General features: G+C 37.2%; 1 protein-coding gene across 1 annotated transcript in view; it reads right to left on the reverse strand.

Annotated features, from left to right (window-relative positions):
• Positions 1–2,315: 2,315 nt before the first annotated feature.
• DDX1 (DEAD-box helicase 1) overlaps positions 2,316–21,370 on the reverse strand; it is a gene marked incomplete at its 5' end in the record, with an annotated part of 36,982 nt that continues 17,927 nt past the window's right edge. The window contains 13 exon segments of the mRNA NM_001133627.1: positions 2,316–2,641; positions 3,305–3,425; positions 3,718–3,813; positions 4,573–4,615; positions 4,699–4,771; positions 4,892–4,964; positions 6,247–6,338; positions 9,790–9,936; positions 12,287–12,338; positions 13,007–13,195; positions 15,152–15,241; positions 16,077–16,175; positions 20,210–20,270. Coding sequence (NP_001127099.1) covers positions 2,511–2,641; positions 3,305–3,425; positions 3,718–3,813; positions 4,573–4,615; positions 4,699–4,771; positions 4,892–4,964; positions 6,247–6,338; positions 9,790–9,936; positions 12,287–12,338; positions 13,007–13,195; positions 15,152–15,241; positions 16,077–16,175; positions 20,210–20,270 — 1,267 coding nt within the window. The 3' untranslated portion in view covers positions 2,316–2,510.

Below are 21,370 nucleotides of genomic sequence, written 5' to 3' on the forward strand. Positions count from 1 at the left end.
GACATTTCTGTTTACAGAGGTTCTAAGACTGACATATAACTACAGACACCAGATCTGTGAGTACATTTAAAAATTCCTGCATTAAAGAATGGACAAGTGGAAGCTCTGAATCACAAATACTATCATATGAAGGTTAATATTTAGCATTTTCTGGACTTTGAAGGGCCTCTAGTGTTTTATATATTAGTTGGGGTAGAGGCTAAAGTTCTGTAACAAAGAGCCCTAAACATGAGCAGCTCAGATAACATCAAGTTATTATAACAGGCAGTTTGGAGAGGGTGGGCAGCTCTCTTTCCCAAGGCCACCAGGTTCCTCTGTCTTGTTCTGCCACTCCCCAAGTATTACACTTTTCTAATGGTGGCAATAGCCTCACTAATACCACATCCAAGTTCTAGCCTGAGAGAAGAGGGACAGGGCAGGCAGGACAAGGCCCAGAAGTTGTACACATCACTTTGACTCGTACCCCGTTGACCAGAACCTGGGAAAGGCAATCCCGAAGGAGGCAGGCAATTAGCATCTCTCAGGCCCAGTGACCACATCTTAACCCAACTTTTAACAGTTACTTGCATTCTTGGCATTAATATGATGGCCTGAAGGAATCAGCATCTGGAAGCAAGTCTGAGAATAAAGGAAAGAATTAATGGTGATATGAGTAGGAAAAAAGAGCAAGTCAGGTCTCCAAGCAACTCCTCTGCTAGTCTGGTTACATGTGGCTTCTTCCTTTGAAAACTCTTGTTCCCTGGGTAATTCCAGTTGGACAGTAAGCAATTAAAGAGGAAAAACAACATCTCCACCATTGCTAAGCTCTATCCAGGATTCCTCTCTGGCCTCGCAATTTGGACCTGAGAGTCATCTTCCAAAGGTAGCCAGCCCAAAGAGTAAAAGCTGAAACTGAAGAAACCCGAATTCTATTTCCAGTTCTACCCACGAGGCCATGTGAATGTGCATTCCTCTAAACTCAGCTTTCTCTCTCATAAAACAAGGGCATGAACAAGGTGATTAGAAAGATCCCCTCCATTCTAATATTTAAATGTCTGAAATTCAGTCTTGTCTTTGCTGTCACATCAATTAAAAGTTCGTTTCTAAACGAGTGATTAATGTGCGTGAAGACTGCGCAGAGCTGTCATCACATAGCTTTGAGATTGGTTATAGCAGTTCCAGGACATCTCTAAAGCAAGTGGTCTAGAGATAAGTGAAAGAATGGTATCCTCATAATCATTTCACACAAACTCTAAACTCAAATATACAAGACAATGGTTTTCTCACTACAGCTTTTATCTGTTTATATATTGTTTCACTCAAGGTTTTTCATTGCTAAAAGGTTTGAAAACCATCATATAAGAAATTATAACACCCTGTGCTCTTAAGGAAACTCTTGGACAAGAGTAATTTCCCCCAAAAAACTACCTTAAGACTAAGAGTCAAAAGGCACAAAGCAAAAATTCAATTATATGTATTTACATTTTCCCCTTTCCTTCTGATATTTTAGGCAAGAGCCAGTGTTTAAGAAAATATATTCCAGGGCCAGGCATGGTGGCGGACGCCTATAATCCCCGCACTTTCAGAGGCCAAGGTGAGTAGATCACTTGAGCTCAGGAGTTGGGAGACCACCCTGGGCAACATGGTGAAACCCTGTCTCTACAAAAGAAATACAAAAAAATTAGCCAGGCATGGTGGCATGCGCCTGTAATCCCAGCTACCTGGGGGGCTGAGGTGAGAGGATTGAGGCAAGAGGATTGCTTAAGCCTAGGAGGTTGAGGTTGCAGTGAGCTGTGTTCACGCCACTGGACTCCAGGCTGGGTGACAAAGCAAGACCGTGTCTCAAAAACAAAAACAAACAAACAAACAAAAAAAACAAACAAAAAAACCCCTAAGTTTAAGTTTGATTTTAAGACCTGTAGGGACAGCAGATTAGTTCTACTTTAATGGGTATGCATCATCTGGAAAGAAAGGTTCATGAAAAGAAGATACATCTTCACTGTCACCATCACATCAGTCATCAGTCCTTAGATACAGAACTTTTACTGACTCCCTCAAAACTTCCATGCTTCCAAACTAACCAAGCAGTTCTTCTACATTGGAATCATCCAATTTTCCTTCATGTTCCAACTCTCTTCTAGCTTCAATATACACATAGACAACCTTAACCATCTGAAAACCTACTTTTAGAATATTCCCAAGTGGTTCCACGTAAGTCCTCTGCCAGATTCACATACCCATAAATTCTACTTCATAAGCCCATACTGTTCTTAAAAAAGAAATAGAAAAAAATATATCAATATAACTTTAAAATAAGACACAAACCTTCATGAAAATATAGTCATCAAATTTATTTTCATTGGGATGCCATTTTTTGAAGAATTCCTAAGACTAATGTTTCTTGACATGCAAGAGTTAGCATTAATAGCTTACGTTACTATAAATACTGCTGCTTGGAAGCAGTACAACTGTTTTAGAGTTTTAAGACTACAGACTTTCATTACTCAAATCTTATTCAGTAAATGTAAAAATCAGAAGGTTCTGAACAGCTGGTTAGGAAGGTAGCCAAGATGCAGGAAAGATGTCTGTGCCTCCTTTTCAAGGGCAGCCAACTCTTGAACAGTAGGTGCCAAAATATCCACATGGCCTTTATAGCTTCCACCTGCATCACACACAAATAACAAAGTAATGTAAATGACATGCTTGAAATAACTTGTCAGCAATACTTTGGCTCAATTATATCACTTTAAACATTGCTTGTAGCAATAAAATGTACTACTGGGCAAGTTATCTCGAGAACTTTGACTTTAAAAAATGTTAAATCAATTATTTCAATATAAATAAATAATTAGGCCTCACTAACAGCTGTCCCAATACCCCTACCCACCCTTGGCTTGGAAACAACTAGTTAGGCCTGAGTCTTACAATTTTTCAGGAACAAGCTAACAAAAGGGCATCCCAGGCAGAGGAAATAATATGCTGAATTACCACCTGAATTAAGTCAAAGGCTTCTGATTCCTTGTTCAAAATCACCTATTATGCTCGTTTCCTAATAATTCCACAAAATGTTCAACTACTCTTATGACATTAACACTTCAAGAGAAAGAGCTAAGCTGAAGTCTTTCATACACATAAAGATGACACAATTTAAAAATGCTACAAGATAGGTATGGACAAAGTACTATGAGGGTGATAAGGAGGGAATGATTAACACGCTAAAAATATACTCTTAACCTAATGAAATGAAATTACTGCCTTCCTAAACTGAAGTTCAAAACAGGTTTATTTACATTGAAAATTGTATTTAAAATAATTCAAAGCTTACCACCAGCAGCCCTTTTTTGACCGTAGGTAACTTTCCCATCAAATTCATCCACTGGTACCTTTATATCCGGCTCAACCTGAGAAATGGTACAGTTCAGGTGTTCTTCTATCTCAGATAGTAACTAAGTAAGGGAGAGAAAATTTCCAAATAAAAATTTCATTTAGAAAGAGTTGTATTTTATCATCATTAAATAAAGCTGGAAAGGCCAGAATGCTTGGTATAAATGGAAGTCAGATTTCTGAAGAGAGAAATTCACAACTTACAATTAACAAAGTTTAGATAACATTATAACCAACTACGACTTTCCCTTATAAGTGACAAACAGATAAAAGCCAAGATATAATTTTTGAAGATAAATGCTTTCTATTCTACCATTTTAATACATTATTTGCGAGCCTAACTCGAAGTCTTACCTGCATCTCGTTGTACCATATGGTACAGCCTCCATCTTCCTTGAGTCTTGTGTTATAACACCCTTTTCCACGGCTGCTACATACGTGGTACCAAACCTAAATTTAAAAAGTAAAAAAATTAACATGCATGGAGATAGAGACATGCTAAATATCTTATTCTAAATTTGTTTTTAAGTGTTTTCTGTCCTCAAGGCACTAGAAAAATAGATTATAGGTATATCATCCAATTACTACTACTATTGAGTAGCTCATTGAATAAATAGGTCTTCTGAAAAAGTTCTTTTTGAGAATAATCCAAAAGTTTTCCTAAAATGGGTGTCAGATATCAAAAGGAATTCTCAGATAAAAGTAGGATGAAAAAGTAAATATTGAAGCATACTATGTCAATATTAACATAAAAAACAAAGTTCAAAAGAAAAATAAGTTCAAATCTTTTATATAAGAGAATAATAAAGCAAATAATGCAAAATGTACAACTACTGAATTTTGGCAATGAGTATATGGGAGCTCTTTATGAATACAACCTTTCTATAAATTTTTAATTATATCGAAATAAATCTCCCCTCACCATGAAAGGTCTTCCATGGCACCATGCCAGAAAACGTTTAAATATTTCTTGGTGGAAATGAGTACAATAAAGCTAGTAGGAAAAATTATATTTTGCATTTTCCTTTCTAAATTTCACCCTATTATTTGTCCATTCAATGAACATAGGAAAAAAGATGCCATTAAAAAGTTCATTTGTATTCCATATGCAGCTGAATTAAATTTAAATGGGAAATCGAACTGCTTTTATTTCCAACATCTAAAATCACAACACACACAGTGAATATAATAGAGCCCTACAAAGATTACCTTTTCTTTTTCTGTTGCCACCAGGGAAATTGCCAGACCCATCCTGAAAGATGTTAAAAGCCTTCTATTAGACTTTATTCCTAAAGCATACAAGCTTAAAAATGGGGGAAAAAATTACAGAAGTACCTTTCAGCTCTTCCTACTCTGCCAATTCGATGTACGTAGTTTTGCTTTTCATCGGGCAGAGTGACATTTATAACTGTAAATAAAAACCATTATTAACAATTGCCAGTAGTTTCTAAATTTTTCAAACATATTAGAAGGCTTTACTTTAGATTCCATAACAATCACACTGCAGGCATAAAAAGTTGCTTTTTACCATAAGGAACACCATGGATATCAATTCCTCTAGCAGCTACATCTGTGCAAATCAAGAATCTTACATCTCCTTTCTAAAGAGAACAGAGAAGAGAGAAAGGAGTTTGTTAGCACATATACTAAACAATAAAAACAAATGCTATCCTTCCACTAAATGAGACCTCTAAAAACTCAAGTGTTACTATAAGATTAGAGGTCCACATACTCCTAATTTACTGGACCAAGTCTTGAAGTTTTATGTCATGATCTGCTGAAACATGACATTTAAGGTGATTAAATCAGAGATTGGGTTCATTTTTGCTTTTCTTTTTCTACTCAAAGATATTAAACTATTGCTAAAACTTGGCTTAATCTTTATAAATATCTTTAGAAATTGAAGAGAAAGATAAAACAGAATACAATGTATAGACGTAAGCATTATCTTTACTCTTAAATTCAAATAAACTCAGAATACTAGATATCTTACCTGGAGGCTACATTTTTTGTAACAGACAAAATTCTCAAGGGGAGGAAAATGAGGGTAGGCCCCTGGTGCTCACCAAGAAATACAAATTAGCCTTTCAATGTCATTTGTGCCTCAAGGCACAGCAAAATTAGAGATCTGGGGGAGGGAAGAAGGGTATACTGACTTATGGTCCAGAAAAATGCCTACGGTCGAGAAGGGTAGCACACATTCAAACGAGGCCATGCGATGTGTTTTCACATCTGCATCAATTACACCCAGCATGGAAACATAAGCCAAAGTTCTTCAACCCAATACTTCCCATCTTTTTTCTTAGAAAATGATACTTATACTATACACTGGGGTGTATTAAATTAATGAGACTGCTTGCAGGTAGAGAGGTTACTGATCTTTAGTTCTAAATGGCTGAAGCCCCACCCACCTACACCAAGAGCTATATGACCCGTTCATGTGCTGCAAGCATATAACTGGAAAGGTCTGCCCCAAACAGTATCAAAATACCTTTAATTCTACATAGCCATATTCTGATACCTGTCTTAATTAATCTACAAATTAAGTTCCTTATGGCTATTGCTGGAGACTATTTTTAAGGCACATAGACATGGCTTAACTATCCAATGATACTTCTCCTAAAAATATCTACCTGAAATAATTTAACTAAAATTTCTGAAATTGAAAATTCTTGTTATAGTAGTGTTGTGCTGATAGAGAATGTATAATTTGAGTGTCAACAATGACTAATTCCTGTCATGATGATGACACATTAGTTAGGGTAGAAACATTTTGAAATTTCTAGGACAATAACTGCTTTAATAATATTAATTAAAACTGCTTAAAACTAGATATAATGCCCCTCTTAAGTATTAAGGAAACAATCAACTATGTATCAGTACCTTAAATCTTTCCAAGTTTTGCTTTCTCTCATGAGGCTTTCTGTCACCATGAAGACAAACACATGAGAACTGGTGTCCTTTTTTATCAGGTCCTAGTGAAAAGCACATTAAGCATTTAACCTTGGAAAATCTTCTGCCTAAGACTATGTAAAAAAGCCAATAAAATTCACAATAGTGCCACGCAATTCCATAAAAATCTATGCTCCTACTTGCTATAAACCATGGTTAACACAATTTATGTCACAAATGAAGTACCATTAAAATGAACTCTATGGAGCATTAAAGTTGTCCCGCTTTTAAGGGCATCTTAAGTCACCCTTCCCAATCTGTAGGAGGAGTGGATCAAGCAGTGTACCGACTAAAATGCCTATGTGTACACCAGGAACCTCACTATCCTCCATAAAGCTAAGACTCAAAAAGTAGGCAAAAGAGATCATTCTTGGAGGAACCAAAATTAAGCATCATCAAGTCAATGTGCTTCCTAAAAGGCCATGCCCATAAGCCTGCTCTCTTCTCAAGGTATTTTAAGCAACATAGTTATCTAGTTTCATGGCCACAGAAGATTCAAAGCAGCAAACTGTAAAGATGAAGAGGTGCTATTTTAGAGGCAGGTGCAGTGGTAGCCAACCCCCCAAAAGAAAACTCTTCAAGTAGACACAGAAACAAAAAGAGTAACCACTGGGAGGTAACAAAATAACAATTATGCCACTTAACTATTCTCCAAGGTAAATTAAGTTCAGTAAGTATACTTGAAAATTCAAGGAAACAATACATTTTGAAAGATATCTATTCAAAATGTATAACACAAAAATTAATTATGCAGAGGTGAAGTAACAGCTAACCAGAACTTCTAGAGGCATACAGCTGAGATTTTATTGCATCCTGCATTCAAGTGGTTTAGGGAAGTATCAAATACACACTATAACTCTCTGGTTAGGGTATGTGTGGAAGGGACAGGGATCCTTTGATCCCTTCTTTTAAACCCCTGTAATCTGGTATATATTGTGTTTGAGTGTTAGTAATGGTGTAATAAACTTGTTTTCTAGGCAGAAGTAACATCTACATCCAGAATATTTAGGGAAGGAGGATCAAAGTAACTAAAGGGATATTACTACTTAATCAACAGTACTCCTTACTACATAATCAACTCCTCCATTCACAACATAGGAAGAAAATAAGTACTACAAAACAGTCACTATAAATAAACCAAGCAAGTCTGTTTGCCAGGACTTGAAAAAAAAATGTGTTACTTAAGCGCTCACTATAATGAACAGTGTAATGTATTCTTTATATGACTATTAGTTCAAATATTCTATATCCTTCTTGAGTTTTCTATTTCCTTGATGTACATCAGTTGTAACAAGATGTGTTAGTCTTTCCTCAGTACAATAATGGGATTTGTATGTTACCTTGTATATCTGCCAATTTTTACTTTTTATATTTTTCCAACATTTATATTTTCAAATATGTAGCAACACTGAAATAATTTTAAGGATGAACAGTTGTATACCCACCACCTAGACTCAACAATTAACATTTTATTATACTTGCTTTAACCACATATCTACCTATACCTGTATCTATCCATCAACTCATCTTTATATTTTTGTACATTTCAATGTAAATTGCAGATATCAGTACAGAGTTCAGCATGCATATAATTAACTAGAATTCAATATTTGTTTAGTTTTTTCTTTTGAGGTAAAAGTTGTATTCAAGAAATCTATAAATCTTAAGTAGATTTCCTGAGAAAGTCCCATTAGGATACAGAACATCATTATCACACCAAAAAATACCCTCATATCCTTTCCCAGCCTATCCCCACTGCCACCCTTGTGGGGACTACTACTGTTCTGACATTTTTTCCATCACAGATTAGTTCTGACTTTTAAAAAATGTCACATAAATAGATTCATACAGTGCATATTCTTGTGTAAGAATTCTTTCATTTGGCATAAGGTTTCTGACATTCATCCATTGTTGCTGTGTTTACTCAGCAAGGAAAAGTCTGTTCCTTTTCACTGCTGAGTAGTATTCCACTGTATTTCACACTTTATTTATCCATTCTCCTACTGATGGACACTTAGTGTGTTTTCAGTTTTAGAATATTATAAATAAAGCTGCTATGGCCATTCTTGCATCTTTTTGTCAATATGTGTTTTCATTTATCCTGGGTAAACATCTAGGAGTTTAATTGCTAGGCCATAAGACAGCATTTTTAGTTTTATAAAAGACTGCAAGACCCTTTGCTAAAGTGCTCATACCATTTTATATTCTCACCAACTGTATGCAGGGGCTCCATAGCCAAAATTCGGTGTTGTATTTTTAGTTTAGCATGTACAATGGTATTATACTGCCATTTTATTTCGCATCTCCGTAACAACTGATTGAGAATTTTTCCATGTTGGTTTATGATATAATTTGGCTGGGTCTCCACCCAAATCTCATCTTGAATTGTAGTTCCCATAATCCCCACATGTGGGAGGGACCTGGTAGGAGATAATGGAATCATGTGGGTGGCTATCCTCACGCTGTTCTCGTGACAGTGACGGAGTTCTCATGAGATCTGATGGTTTTATAAGGGGCTTTTCCTACTTTGCTTGGCACTTCTCCTTCCTGCTGCCATGTGAAGAAGAACATGTTTGCTTCCCCAGCTCTGCAGAACTGTGAGTCAATTAAACCTCTTTCCTTTATAAATTACCCAGTCTCAGGCAGTTCTTCATAGCAGCGTAAGAACAGACGAATACAGTTTACATTCTCGAAGTTATAAGAAGCATAAAATCTGAACCCTTATACTTTCATTGTAGCTTGGATATTTTATTACATAGTGACTCTTTATTTCTAGTAATATTTGTCTTAAAGTCTACTGCAACTCTTATTAATATACCTAGACTGGCTTTCTTTTGGTTAATATTTTAGCCGACACATGCATAATATTTTTTCATTCCTTTTCCTTTCCATCTTTCCATGTCCTCAGATTTTGGGTATGCTCCATGTAAACAGCATATTGCTAGATTTCATCCAGTCCAACAATCCATGCTTTATAACAGAAGACCTTGTCCACTGATACTTACAGTGTTTACTTATACATTCAGATTTTTCCAACATTGATCTTATTCTATAATTTCTAACCATAATTTTTCTCATTTTATTCCCCTTCCTTTCTTGCTCTTGTTTAGGTTTTTTTTTCCTCATTCCCCTTTCCCCAACTACTGGTTTAAAAGACATACATTCTATTATTTCAGTGATCACATTTTAAATTTTAAGACTAATAAATTACTTTATCCTTCTTCCATATGATATAGAACTCTTAGAATGCTGTGATTCAAGTTTACTGTAATGAAAATGTACCTATGTGGAAAATTCTCTCTTGTTTTTCCTAGGGCTTATGACATGGAAAAGTACTGAATAAGCATAGATACTTAAACTATGCCATCAACTGCTTTAAATTCTGTGTATGTATTCTAGATTGCATCAACATGAGATTAATAATCTATTACAAGAGGATATAAACACAATTTATTTCAAGTGAGAAAAAATTACCTCCTCCTTGTTGTATAAAGTACTGCTCCAAGTTATCACAGTCAATTTTGGTTCTACAGAAGATAATTGCTTGATCCATCTTATGTTCCTTGATTGCCCGGACAGCATACTCCCCTTTCAGGATTTTAATAGCTTCAGACCACATCTCTTGAATATCATAACAACAACAAAAACCAACAGAATTTCAATCTGAATTTGTCATGAATACACAGAATTATAGTCACAGACTGACTGCTTAATTTTCCTAAAAAAGAATACCTGTTTTAATAAAAGTATTATATATAGATAAGGACAAGAAGTAAAGATAGAGTAAAACAGTGAATTAATCCATTCATTCACTTATTTTTGTTACTGTTAATATTTTTTATGCTACTTTATGGGGTATACAAACACCAATAACCATACCCCTTATGAGGGAACACGCACATACACACGTACAAATTAACAGAAATACATACAGCAAAACTGTTCTTATCCCTCATGAAGAACAAATTATATTCTGCCTTGCATGAACTTCCCTAAATGCTCAATAAATGCTTTATACAATTATTTTAACTCCTTTCAAAAATAATTAATGTACTTTCTAAATCAATCTAAATACCAGAAAGTTCATACTTCTTCTATGCAGTAAAAACCTTAACACAAAAATCTAGTAATTTCTTAGCCACCATCCTCCAACTCTCTATTTTTCAGTGTGAAGCTGTGCTATAATTGTTACTCCTCAACCACTGAATGTAAGACTTTAATTCTGTGACCCAACATATTTCTAAGGTCTCTCTGATCATCTCTAATTGTAGTCTAAACTAAGCAAAACTTTCGCAAGAAAAATATAAGAAGCAATAAAAACTGGAATTTTATAAAATGCCTTCTCAAACAGTGGGATGACAGATTTTCAAATAGTGTCTCTGCTCTTCTCCAATAATAAGGATAACTAAGTCTGTGTCTTGTTAACTTAGAGCTACATATAAAACTGAATTCAAATCTTTAATCAAGATTTCAGATAATTCACCATTTTTATATAGTTGAAAACCTGCCTGTGAATTCAACCATGAATCAAGCAGAGTCCGACCCTCACCAATGAATGATCCACCTGAAACATCTGATGTCAGACATGCAGCCTAATGGGTTTAAGATCCATTCTTCTAGGTTTTCTAAGCACCAACCTTGTATTATGATGTACCTTCCTATATTTTCAAAACACTATTTAACCTGAAACAAAGAGTCTCAGCTCTGCATAGAAAAATCTTCATTGAGGCGGAATTTAATGTTAGGCTTTTTAAAAATTGATAAATATTTAATGATATAGATTTTCAGTTTAAGAAGATGAAAAAGTTCTGGAGATGGATAGTGGTGACAGTTGTACAACAATATGAATGTACTTAATGCCAATGAACTGTACACTAACAGTTAAAATGCTAAGTTTTATGTTATGTATATTCTACCACACACAAAAAAGTCAACAAACAACTATTTCAAAATCATTTCAGTATCTTTTGCAAAGCTATAGCTAAAGAAAGTTTTCTTTCTTATGCAGTATTCCTGATATGAGAAACTTACATGATATTTCTTATGGAATTCAGGGTCAATATAAAATAATCTCTCTAGAAAAATTTGCTGTTTTCCTATGATCAATGAGAATTAGATAATCAAAAATATTTGTGGCTGGGTGCAGTGGCTCATGCCTGTAATCCCAGCACTTTGTGAGGCCAAGGCAGGTGGATCATTTGAGGTCAGGAGTTCAAGACCAGCCTGGCCAACATGGTGAAACCTCATCTCTACTAAAAACACAAAAATTAGCCGGGTGGTAGTGGCACGTGTCTGTAATCCCAGCTACTCGGGAGGCTGAGGCAGGAGAACTGCTTGAGCCTGGGAGGCAGAGGTTGTGGTGAGCCGAAATCGCACTAGTGCACTCTAGTCTGGGTGACAGAGTGAGACCCTGTCTCAAAAAAAAAAAAAGAAAAAGAAAGTGATTTAGATGCTAGGAGACTAACATCTAAATTCAATGATTAAGGCCAGGCATGGTGGCTCATGCCTGTAATCCCAGAACTTTGGGAGGTCGAGGTGGGAGGATCACCTGAGGTCAGGAGTTCAAGACCAGCCTGGCTAACATGGTGAAACCCCATCTCTACTAAAAATACAAAAAAATTAGCCGGGGGTGGTGGCAGGCGATCCCAGCTACTTGGGAAGCTGAGGCAAGAAAACTGCTTGAACCCGGGTGGTGGATGTTGCCTTGAGCTGAGACTGTGCCATTGCACTCTAGCCTGGGTGACAACAAAGTGACTCTGTCTCAAAAAATTAAAAATAAATTCAATGATTCATATTCCTCTAAGTTGACTAGTATCAGCTTTTTCCCCATTTCTTTTTTATTATTTTTGTTGCCTTTATTTCCAAATTTCCTGTTGTAATTTTGCAGGTCACCTCACATCCTTCATGAGAATAGGTAAGGTATAAATTTCATTTTCAAAATCTTTCAACACATTTGGCTCTTTTAACTCACCTGGACTATTAGCACCAGGTCTTGTGTTATCTTTTGCATGTACATCATCAGTCTATCAAAAGCAAGGAATAAAAACAGGATAGAGGAGTGGTTAAATAATGTTTCAGAATAGATGTCATGTTTTAAAAGGGAGAATTATATTTGCCTTTAGACTGCATTTCAGATATACGTCTTTATAATATAATCTGTAGGCAAAATCATTCTTCAGATTCAGAAAAATCTTTCATTAACTATAGGTCTAAGACCACTTTTAAAGGTAATAATAATAATGAAAATGTGGTTTCTAAAATATTGTATATTTATAATAAACATAACCTTACTATATAAAGGCAAATCTAATCACAGTGAAGAAAGTGACAAGATGACCACATGAAATTGATTTTTAGAACAAAGTACATCAAGAGGACACAGATGAGGGCTCCTACTAAACTACTACTAAAAATGGAAATCACTGTATCTGAAATTAGATAAATATATGTTATTTACTTATAAAAATTGTATCAAGGAAGCTGATCACAAAAGTAATATTATGAAGAGAGAAAAACAAAAGATGGAGTCCATCACTTATTCAGTGCTTTTTAAAGGTCTAAGGGTCTACGATGTATTGGACTTTTCTTTGATACAATAACTGATTGCCTTAAGCATCACTAAGAGCCCAAGGCTGACCTAGTTTATAAATTGCTTTATTCTACTTAAATGTTAATATTATAAACCACTTACTCTAATGTGGCTCTTTCCAAGTCTTTCCCAGAGTCTGTCAGTTTTGGGATTTACTGGGACAACAACATGGTGTACAGTATCTGGAACAGAGTCTTCTCCTTTTAAGTCAACCCATGTAGGAAAATGCATTATCTTCTCAGACAGTTTCTTTACATCGAAAGAATGCAAAGTGGCAGAGCAAACAATCACCTAAGAAGAAGAAACCCCAAATTGAGATGAACTTTTATAATTATAATTAATAAATCACACAAACACTGACATGAAACACAAAGTGTGCTAGCCTAGACTCCAAAGATAAGTTCAACACCTTACTCTATGTAGCGACAACTAGAGGTATAGAGGTATGACTTTGGGCAGGTTAACCTCTCTGAGGTTCAGTCCCCTCACTGTCACATAGAAATCATGGCATCTCTTCCTCACGTTCCTACAAAAACTAAGTAAAATGAGACATTTTTGTAAGCCAAAAATCCTATATTACTGTCTGTCCCCTTCTCTGAAAAGCTTGTCCTTCTTAAACGCTTCCTAAGAAAGGATATAACTACAGAGAAGATGACAGTTTTTCAATAGCTGAAGTTATTTTTCCTTCGAACAGGAAGCAGTACTAATAATCTGGAATACAAGTCCTAAATGTTCTATAGGACAAAGTAACTAAGAATTTTTACTTATAGTTTTCTGAAACACCCAAGTAATTTCCTCAAATTTGCTTCTATTTCTAAAAGCAGCTTTTAAGACTGCTACCTTTGAGTATATTATTTCGTCCAGTAACAAAAAGAAAACATTTTACATAATAATAAACTTAATGAGAGGGGACCAAACAAAAACCCTTTGACCCTGCTCATAAGCATTAATGATGGCAGCAACAGGCCGTCAGGAGCAGCTGCTGCCACCAAGCTGGCTGCAGCGGGGAGACATCAGCAGCGACAGCAAGAGCGGCTGCAGGAGCTGCAGTGGTGGTGGTGGGTCCCCTGTGCCCCGCATCCCCAAGGCAGCTGACTGGGCCACGCCAACCTTCGCGAAGCTGGGCAGGACCCGCTCCCAGGACCAGAGTCTCCACCATTCTGGACCCTGGCCCCGTGTTGCCGCTCTTGCCCGCCACCGCTGCGGGGAGGGCACGGAAAGGAGGTGGACAGTCCCCAGAATTCACCCCTGGGAGGACCCTGGAGCCCACTGCCCTGGGAGCCACCTCAATGGGGCTGGGCCGAGTCGCCTGCCAGAGGAGGAGCAGCGAGGTTGGGCACAGAGGGGCAGACAGACAGGAGCCCTGAGATGGAGCTGGGCCCAGGGTGGTGGTGGGAGCCAGGGCAGGCAGGGGTTCCACCATCCCAGGCATGGGTTCCACCATCCCAGGCATGGCTGCAGCTGCCCAAGTTACGGCTGTGAACCCAGACATCTCTACACTCGGGGGCCCCTAAAAGGCCCTCCCTTGCCCCTACAGGTTCGGAGATGTCTGCTTCCACTGCCTGGCCTCTCCCTGCTGTCAACACCCACTCTGATCACAGAACAAAGTTAAGGCCAAGCTTGGGCACTGTCACAACCCAGCTAGGTGGCACACTTGAGGTAGCACTGATACACCAACCCACTGCCACTTTGGCCCCTTCCAGCCTTTGGGCACCAGCGAACACGGAAGGAAGGCCAAGGCAGGCTGAGGACGGCCCAGTGCTGGCCTGCAGGTGTCCCTTGGCATGAACAGTCTGGGCACCATGAACAGCAGCAGGAGGCAGACAGGCTCCTGGGCGGAAGGGGGCTAGTCCCTGGTGAAGCCCCACCTTCAACTGAGGAAGACCTGAAGCCTGGGGGCCAGGCCACCAGCCCCACAGAGAGCCAGTGCCCATGCCAGCACCTGGAGCTACCCGCCCTGCCGCAGCCAGTGTGCCTGGCTGTGTGCAGTGGCCAGACCCCAAGTTTGCTCATACACCCCTCGCCACTCCACACCTGGCTCCCCCTTGGGAGGCATGGGGTCCAGGCTGGTAGTGAGAGCTGAGCACAGCCTGCCAGGCCAAGTGGGCGGAACTGAGCAAAACCTGGGCAACGGCATCACTGGCCGCAGAGGCTTCCAGCCAGAAAAGCAACACCCCCTGGGATCCCGTAACATTATACATAACAATTGTTTACATGCATTTTAAGATGCATTGATAAATTTTATACCTGAAGTCTTTTTCCATCAGAAGTAACCTGAGGAATCTGATTGTGCATCCTATTTATAAAATCAGAATAACCTTGAGAAAGAAGCCCATCCTGCATGAGAAGCAAAGAATAAAGTTTTTAATCAGTATAGAAAAAAACGTTAAGTTTTAATCAGTATCAAAAATCTTTTTTCTAAATCAAACAAAATATAAGGAAACTAATTCATACATATACATAGTCTTATATTTTCAAAATTATTTTGTTGGATAAAGATAATTTATAAATTCAATTTTAAGTTCCTTGTGACTAAAATATGAAAAAGTGACAATAAGCAATCCAAAACCATAATCTAATAATCTAGAATGAAAATTCCAGTCAACAGCTTCTAACATATATCCTTCAACAGACTTTTCATATAAAAAATTAAAAACCCTCAGTGCTGAGGAACTAGGTAACCCAACCAGAAAATGATTTGGAAGTATGTCTAAGAGCCTCAAACACATTTATGTCCTTCCAGATGGTCTACATTTTGTATCTCTGACACAAGGAACGAATTTATAGTATGTAGAAAATGTATGTACAAACAAAGCTGGTTATTTGGAGCAAAAATCAAATCTACCTACATACCTAGAAATAAGAGTAATTAAATATACCATGAAGTAGCCATATAATAGACCACTAGACAGCATTTATAAATTATTTACAATTACAGGGAATACTTATGATATTACATTTTAAAAATTTTTCCCAGATTCCTCATATCTTGATTTCAACTACATAAAATAATATATAAATAAAAAGTATATGAAAATATACCAAACTGATAACAATGATTATCTCTAGGTAGTAGGATCATGACTGAATTATATTTCTTCTTCATTTTATATATTTTATCTCAAAAAATATAAGTAAACTTTTAAAAAAGTATGATTATATTTCAACATACAGCTTCATCCAGGACCAGGAATCTAACTTGAGATAAGTTCAGCTTTCCAGTTGACACCAAGTCATCTAGTCTTCCCGGAGTACCTACAACTATATCTACCTGAAAAACAACAAACCAACCACTTAATGAAAACTAAAGAAACAGTATAATTACCTTAAAATAGCAACCAATAACTGTCTTTTTAATAAAAACATGCATATTGAAGCAGTCAGTCAACTCTAAATTTATTTAAAAAAAAAAAAAAAAAAGGAGTTACAGATAATGCCATATGTTGAATTGATACTTGGTTTGAAATTAATGTGAAGATTTTGACCAAAATTGATTTTGACATCCTTAACTGATATACATTCTAATGTATAAAATTTATATTTTCCAAGCAAAAATCTGATGAATTCACTGGAACTCAATGGAATCTAGAGTTCAAGTCCCAGTTCCACCACTACTCTGCTCTGTGACCTTAATTTATTTAATCTCCTCTAGTACCAATTTTCCCATTTTTGAGTTGGGGGAATACCTTCTCCTTTTCAAGATGGTTGTGATAATTAAGAGATAAGATGCGTAAAGCACTAGATGCAGAGTGTCCCAGGTGCTCAATAAATTTGGTTATAGTTAATAGTAATGGTGATCAGACTGTCCAGGAAAATAGTAATAGTTACTATTTATCAAGTGCTTATAATGAACAGGCACTCTGCAAAATGTTTTACAAGTACATATTTTATTTCATGTTACCACTAAGGTAAATACTACTATAATCATCCCTATTCAATGAGAAAACAGAAGTTTAGAATACTAAATAAAAATTTTCAAACATACATAGAAGAGAACAGTGAGCCTCGGTGCCAGTACAAACAATTAACATTTTGCATTCTCCCACACATATCTTGTAGTCAAGTCCATAGGTATGGTGATTAGACACACACAGGTTTCAGAGTAAAGTTCTACCTATGAGTTGTATGATCTTAGGTAAGTTACTTAATATTTGCTATAAGCCCTCTTCCTAATCTGTAAAAATGGGGAAGAGTACCATCTCAGAGGATTATTGTAAGTACTGAGTAAGAATATGTTATGTTTTTAGTACAGTGCCTGACCCATTTCTAGAAAGTAGTCAATAAAGATGAAGTATTTTTAAAGTGTGTATATGGGCCGGCGCAGTGGCTCACGCCTGTAATCCTAGCACTTTGGGAGGCCGAGGCAGGCAGATTGCCTGAGCTCAGGAATTCGAGACCAGCCTAGGCAAAATGGTGAAACCCCGTCTCTACTAAAATACAAAAAAAAAAAAAAAAAAAAAATTAGCCGGGCATGGTGACGTGTGCCTCTAGTCCCAACTACTCAGGAGGCTGAGCAGCAGGAGAATTGCTTGAACCTGGGAGGCAGACGTTGCAGTGAGCCGAGATCACGCCACTGCACTCAAGCCTGGGCGACAGAACGAGACTCCGGCTCCAAATATAAATAAATAAATAAATAAATAAATAAATAAATAAAAATATATAAAGTGTGTATATGATGTATTTATGTGAGCACAAATAAGGTATTACATAAGATCATTCAGTAAATTAGACAATTCAAAACCTCTACTCTTTAATTGACAGGCATTAAAAAACAACACTTCCATTCTTTTTTACCTGTTTTCTCCACCCTGTACTAAAAATATAGTTTTCTATTAGCAAAGTTATTCCTCTAGTTCCATTACTTCAATATCTCACCCCTCGAATAAACAGAACTTTGTGCTGAATGAACTTTTAACTTGATCCAATATGAGGCACTTATTATCCCATGAAAAATAAAGCAGACATTTCTGAAGCTATTGTTTCATCTGCACTAATAATTACAAGCAAGTTCAACCTAGAAAATATTGTCTGAAAATGTGAAGATAAAATCTGTCCAATGTATTAAGAATCTACTATGTACTAAACACTGAGACAGGTGCTGTACACAGCAGTGAACAAAATACCATCTGGTTCTATGACATCAGTTTAGTACAGTATTCTAACCACGTGAGTTTCCTCCTTCCTAATTCCAGCAGGTAAAGTGGGCATGAAGACAGACACAAGACCTCTCAGGGTTTTGTTTTGTTTTGTTTTGTTTATGTCAGTTAGATCAGAAAAGCCTGTGAGACATCTTTATTTATATGACCTCAATGGTACATGTTGCACAATATTGCAAGACTAAAAGATTAGAAAACTAAAATGCTTCTACTCTCTCATTGCCAAGCTGACTTCTGCCCCAGCATAAGACCCAACACAGGGCTAAGGCTGAACCAGAGTGTGGTGGAAGATAATAGAAGCAGAGAATGTAAGACAGAGAGAAGAACAGAAAAAGATCATATTAGATCCCCTAAGAAGTAGAGTAGAATTGAATTCTGCAAAGAACGCTCTGGAATAACACTACCTTTCCAATTGCTTCAAGTTAGTACCAAAGTTTGAGACATCCTGATGAAAGCAGATTTAATTCCCTAAAAGCTCTATAAGCTTTAGGAAAATAGGAATTGAGAAACATATTATCTTATGGGAAAAATGGGTTTGAGGAAGCAAAATTGGGAATAAACATTAAATCTCTCTTACAACCACTAAAATAAAATAAAACACACTAAATGTTTCAGCTCATTTTCCGCTGTTTTAACAGAATATCACAAAGTAGATAATTTATAAGGAATAAACAATGTTTCTCACATTTCTGGAGGCTTGGGAAGTTCAAGAGCATAAAGCCAGCAGCAACTAATGAGGGTCATCCCACGGCAGAAAGGAGCAACAAAGAGAGGAAAACGGGCTGAAACTCCTGCAATAACTAACCTGCTCCTACAGCAAAGGCATTAACCCATTCATAAGGACAAAGCCCTCGCGATCTAATCACCTCTTAAAGGACCCTGCCTTCCAATATCATTACATGGGCAATTAAATTTCAACATGAGTTTTGGTGGGGACATTAAAACCATAGCACTAAATAAAAACATATCAAAGCAATATTACTCATCTTAGAATAGTATTAACAAGCATAGTAATATGACTCCTTGCTCTTAATATGGCATACCAGGTCAAATGTAAAGTCCATGTGGCACAAAATTTAGTTTGACAAGAGCACCAATGGAATTGGAGAAAGGACATAATTGCTTGTCATGACTCAATATCAGATGGTTTAGCTTTAATGATTAAATATTTAGGAAAGGAAATAAAAGAGAAATTTATAAGCTGTAAGTTATTTCACATATGAAAAATATTTCATGAAGTCCTACCTTCACAGAATTGATATAACAGTTAAAAATTTCCTAAACTTCAGCCGGGCGCAGTAGTTAACGCCTGTAATCCCAGCACTTTGGGAGGCCAGGGCGGGCGGATCACCTGAGGTCTGGAGTTCAAGACCAGCCTGGCCAACATGGTGAAACCCCATCTCTACTAAAAATACAAAAAAATTAGCCAACACGGTGGTGGGTGCCTGTAATCCCAGCTACTGAGGAAGCTGAGGCAGGAGAACTGCTTGAACCCAAGAGGCAGAGGTTGCAGTGAGCCGAGAACATGCCATGGCACTCCAGCCTGGGCGACAAGAGTGAAATTCCTTCTCAAAAAAAAAAAAAAAAAAAAAAATTCCTAAACTTCTTCTCCAATAGTGGAGATCACTGGAGATCACATCCTCTTAGCTTTGTCCTTCGTAATGGCATGCCTGAGCACAGCCTTTGCGACTTCCCCTTACAGATAATTGAACTCATGTCTCTCCTCACTGGAACTATTACCCACTGTCTTATCATTATTCATCCTTCCCAAGAGTCACTGCAGGAACTTCTATCCTTCTTTGCAATCTATTTTACCTCTACTTTTGTTCTTAACTCCAGTTTCTTCTTTTTCACTTATCTCCCCAAAAAGAATGACTCTTTACCCATGAAGGCCAGAAGGAAATTCTCAAATGTTCAGAGGGTAAACAACAAAAAATCATGTATGCTGGAATTTTGCCTGAGAGGTCTGGGACTTTGTATACTTCCGGGAGAAGAAAAGGCGCACTTGCAAGATGTCTTTGAACAAACATACTCTTCTGACCTTGCTCTAATTTCAGCCTCACTTAAATTTTCTTGAAACAAAACAGAGCTGTATTGCTAAAACGACAGCCCATGACATTATGTTTTAAAAATTAAAACTACAACTTACTCCATTTTCCAAAACAGAGAGCTGATCCCGGGCTGCAACACCTCCAATTATCAGAAGCTCCCTGAAATAAATATCAAGATGATAATGTTAAAAAAAAAAAAAAATTAAAGTGTGCTTTACATTGTTAGATCTGCATCCATTTATTTTAGGTGGAAATTAAGGCTGAGAAAGTAATTGAGGAAAAAAGCCTACAATGAAACAAGTCTGGGGAAGGTGGGAAACAAAGCAGTTAAATCCCCGTGGCTGTATCCATTGCGGAAGTGTGGTAAAGTCACGAAAGAGAATGTGTGAGCTTGGAACATGGAGAAAATTATCCTCATCTACATATTCTTCTATATTAGGGTAATTCAAGGTCCTTTAAAACCTGGTTTCAATCTATGTTTTCAGACATATATACTTGTATGTACATAAAATGCCCTGAAGGAATATACAAAAATCAATTTAAAACATTGCCTCCAGAAAGGATAACTAGAAATTGGGAAATGGAGTGAAAGAAGACTCACTTTTCACAGTACCCTTTGGTGTTTGAATGGCCAACTGGCACTGGGACACATGGATATGCACATGCAAAAGACAAGTTAAAACCCTTCCTCATGCCATACACAGAAATTAACTCTAAATGTATCACAGACCTAAATGTAGAACCTAAACATAAAACTCAGAAGACAACACAAATAAAATTTTCATGACCTTGGGTTAGGCATAGTCTATCTTAACTACAACATCAAAACACCATGACAAAAGAGAAAAATAGATAAATTGGATTTCATCAAAATTAAGACTTCCAAAGGATAGTATCAGGAGAGTAAAGGCCAGATGCAGTAGCTCACACCTATAATCCAGCACTTTGGGAGGCGGAGACACAAGGGTTGCTTGAGGCCAGGAGTTCGAGACCAGCCTGCACAACATAGCAAGACCATGTCTCCACAAAAAATAAAATTAGCCAAGCACTGTGGCACTTGCTTGCAGTCCCAGCTACTCTGGAGGCTTAGGTGGGAGGATTGCTTGAGCCCTAGAGTTTGAGGCTGCAGTGAGCTATGAGGCACCACTGTACTCCAGCCTAGATGACAGAGTGAGACCTCATCTCAAAAATAAAACCAAAACCAAAAAGAATCACCTGGAGGAGCTGCTTTTCTTAAAAAACAAACAAATAAAAAAAGA

The sequence above is a fragment of the Pongo abelii genome, chromosome 12 (genome assembly GCF_028885655.2).
Source record: "Pongo abelii isolate AG06213 chromosome 12, NHGRI_mPonAbe1-v2.0_pri, whole genome shotgun sequence".
Classification (NCBI taxonomy): domain Eukaryota; kingdom Metazoa; phylum Chordata; class Mammalia; order Primates; family Hominidae; genus Pongo; species Pongo abelii.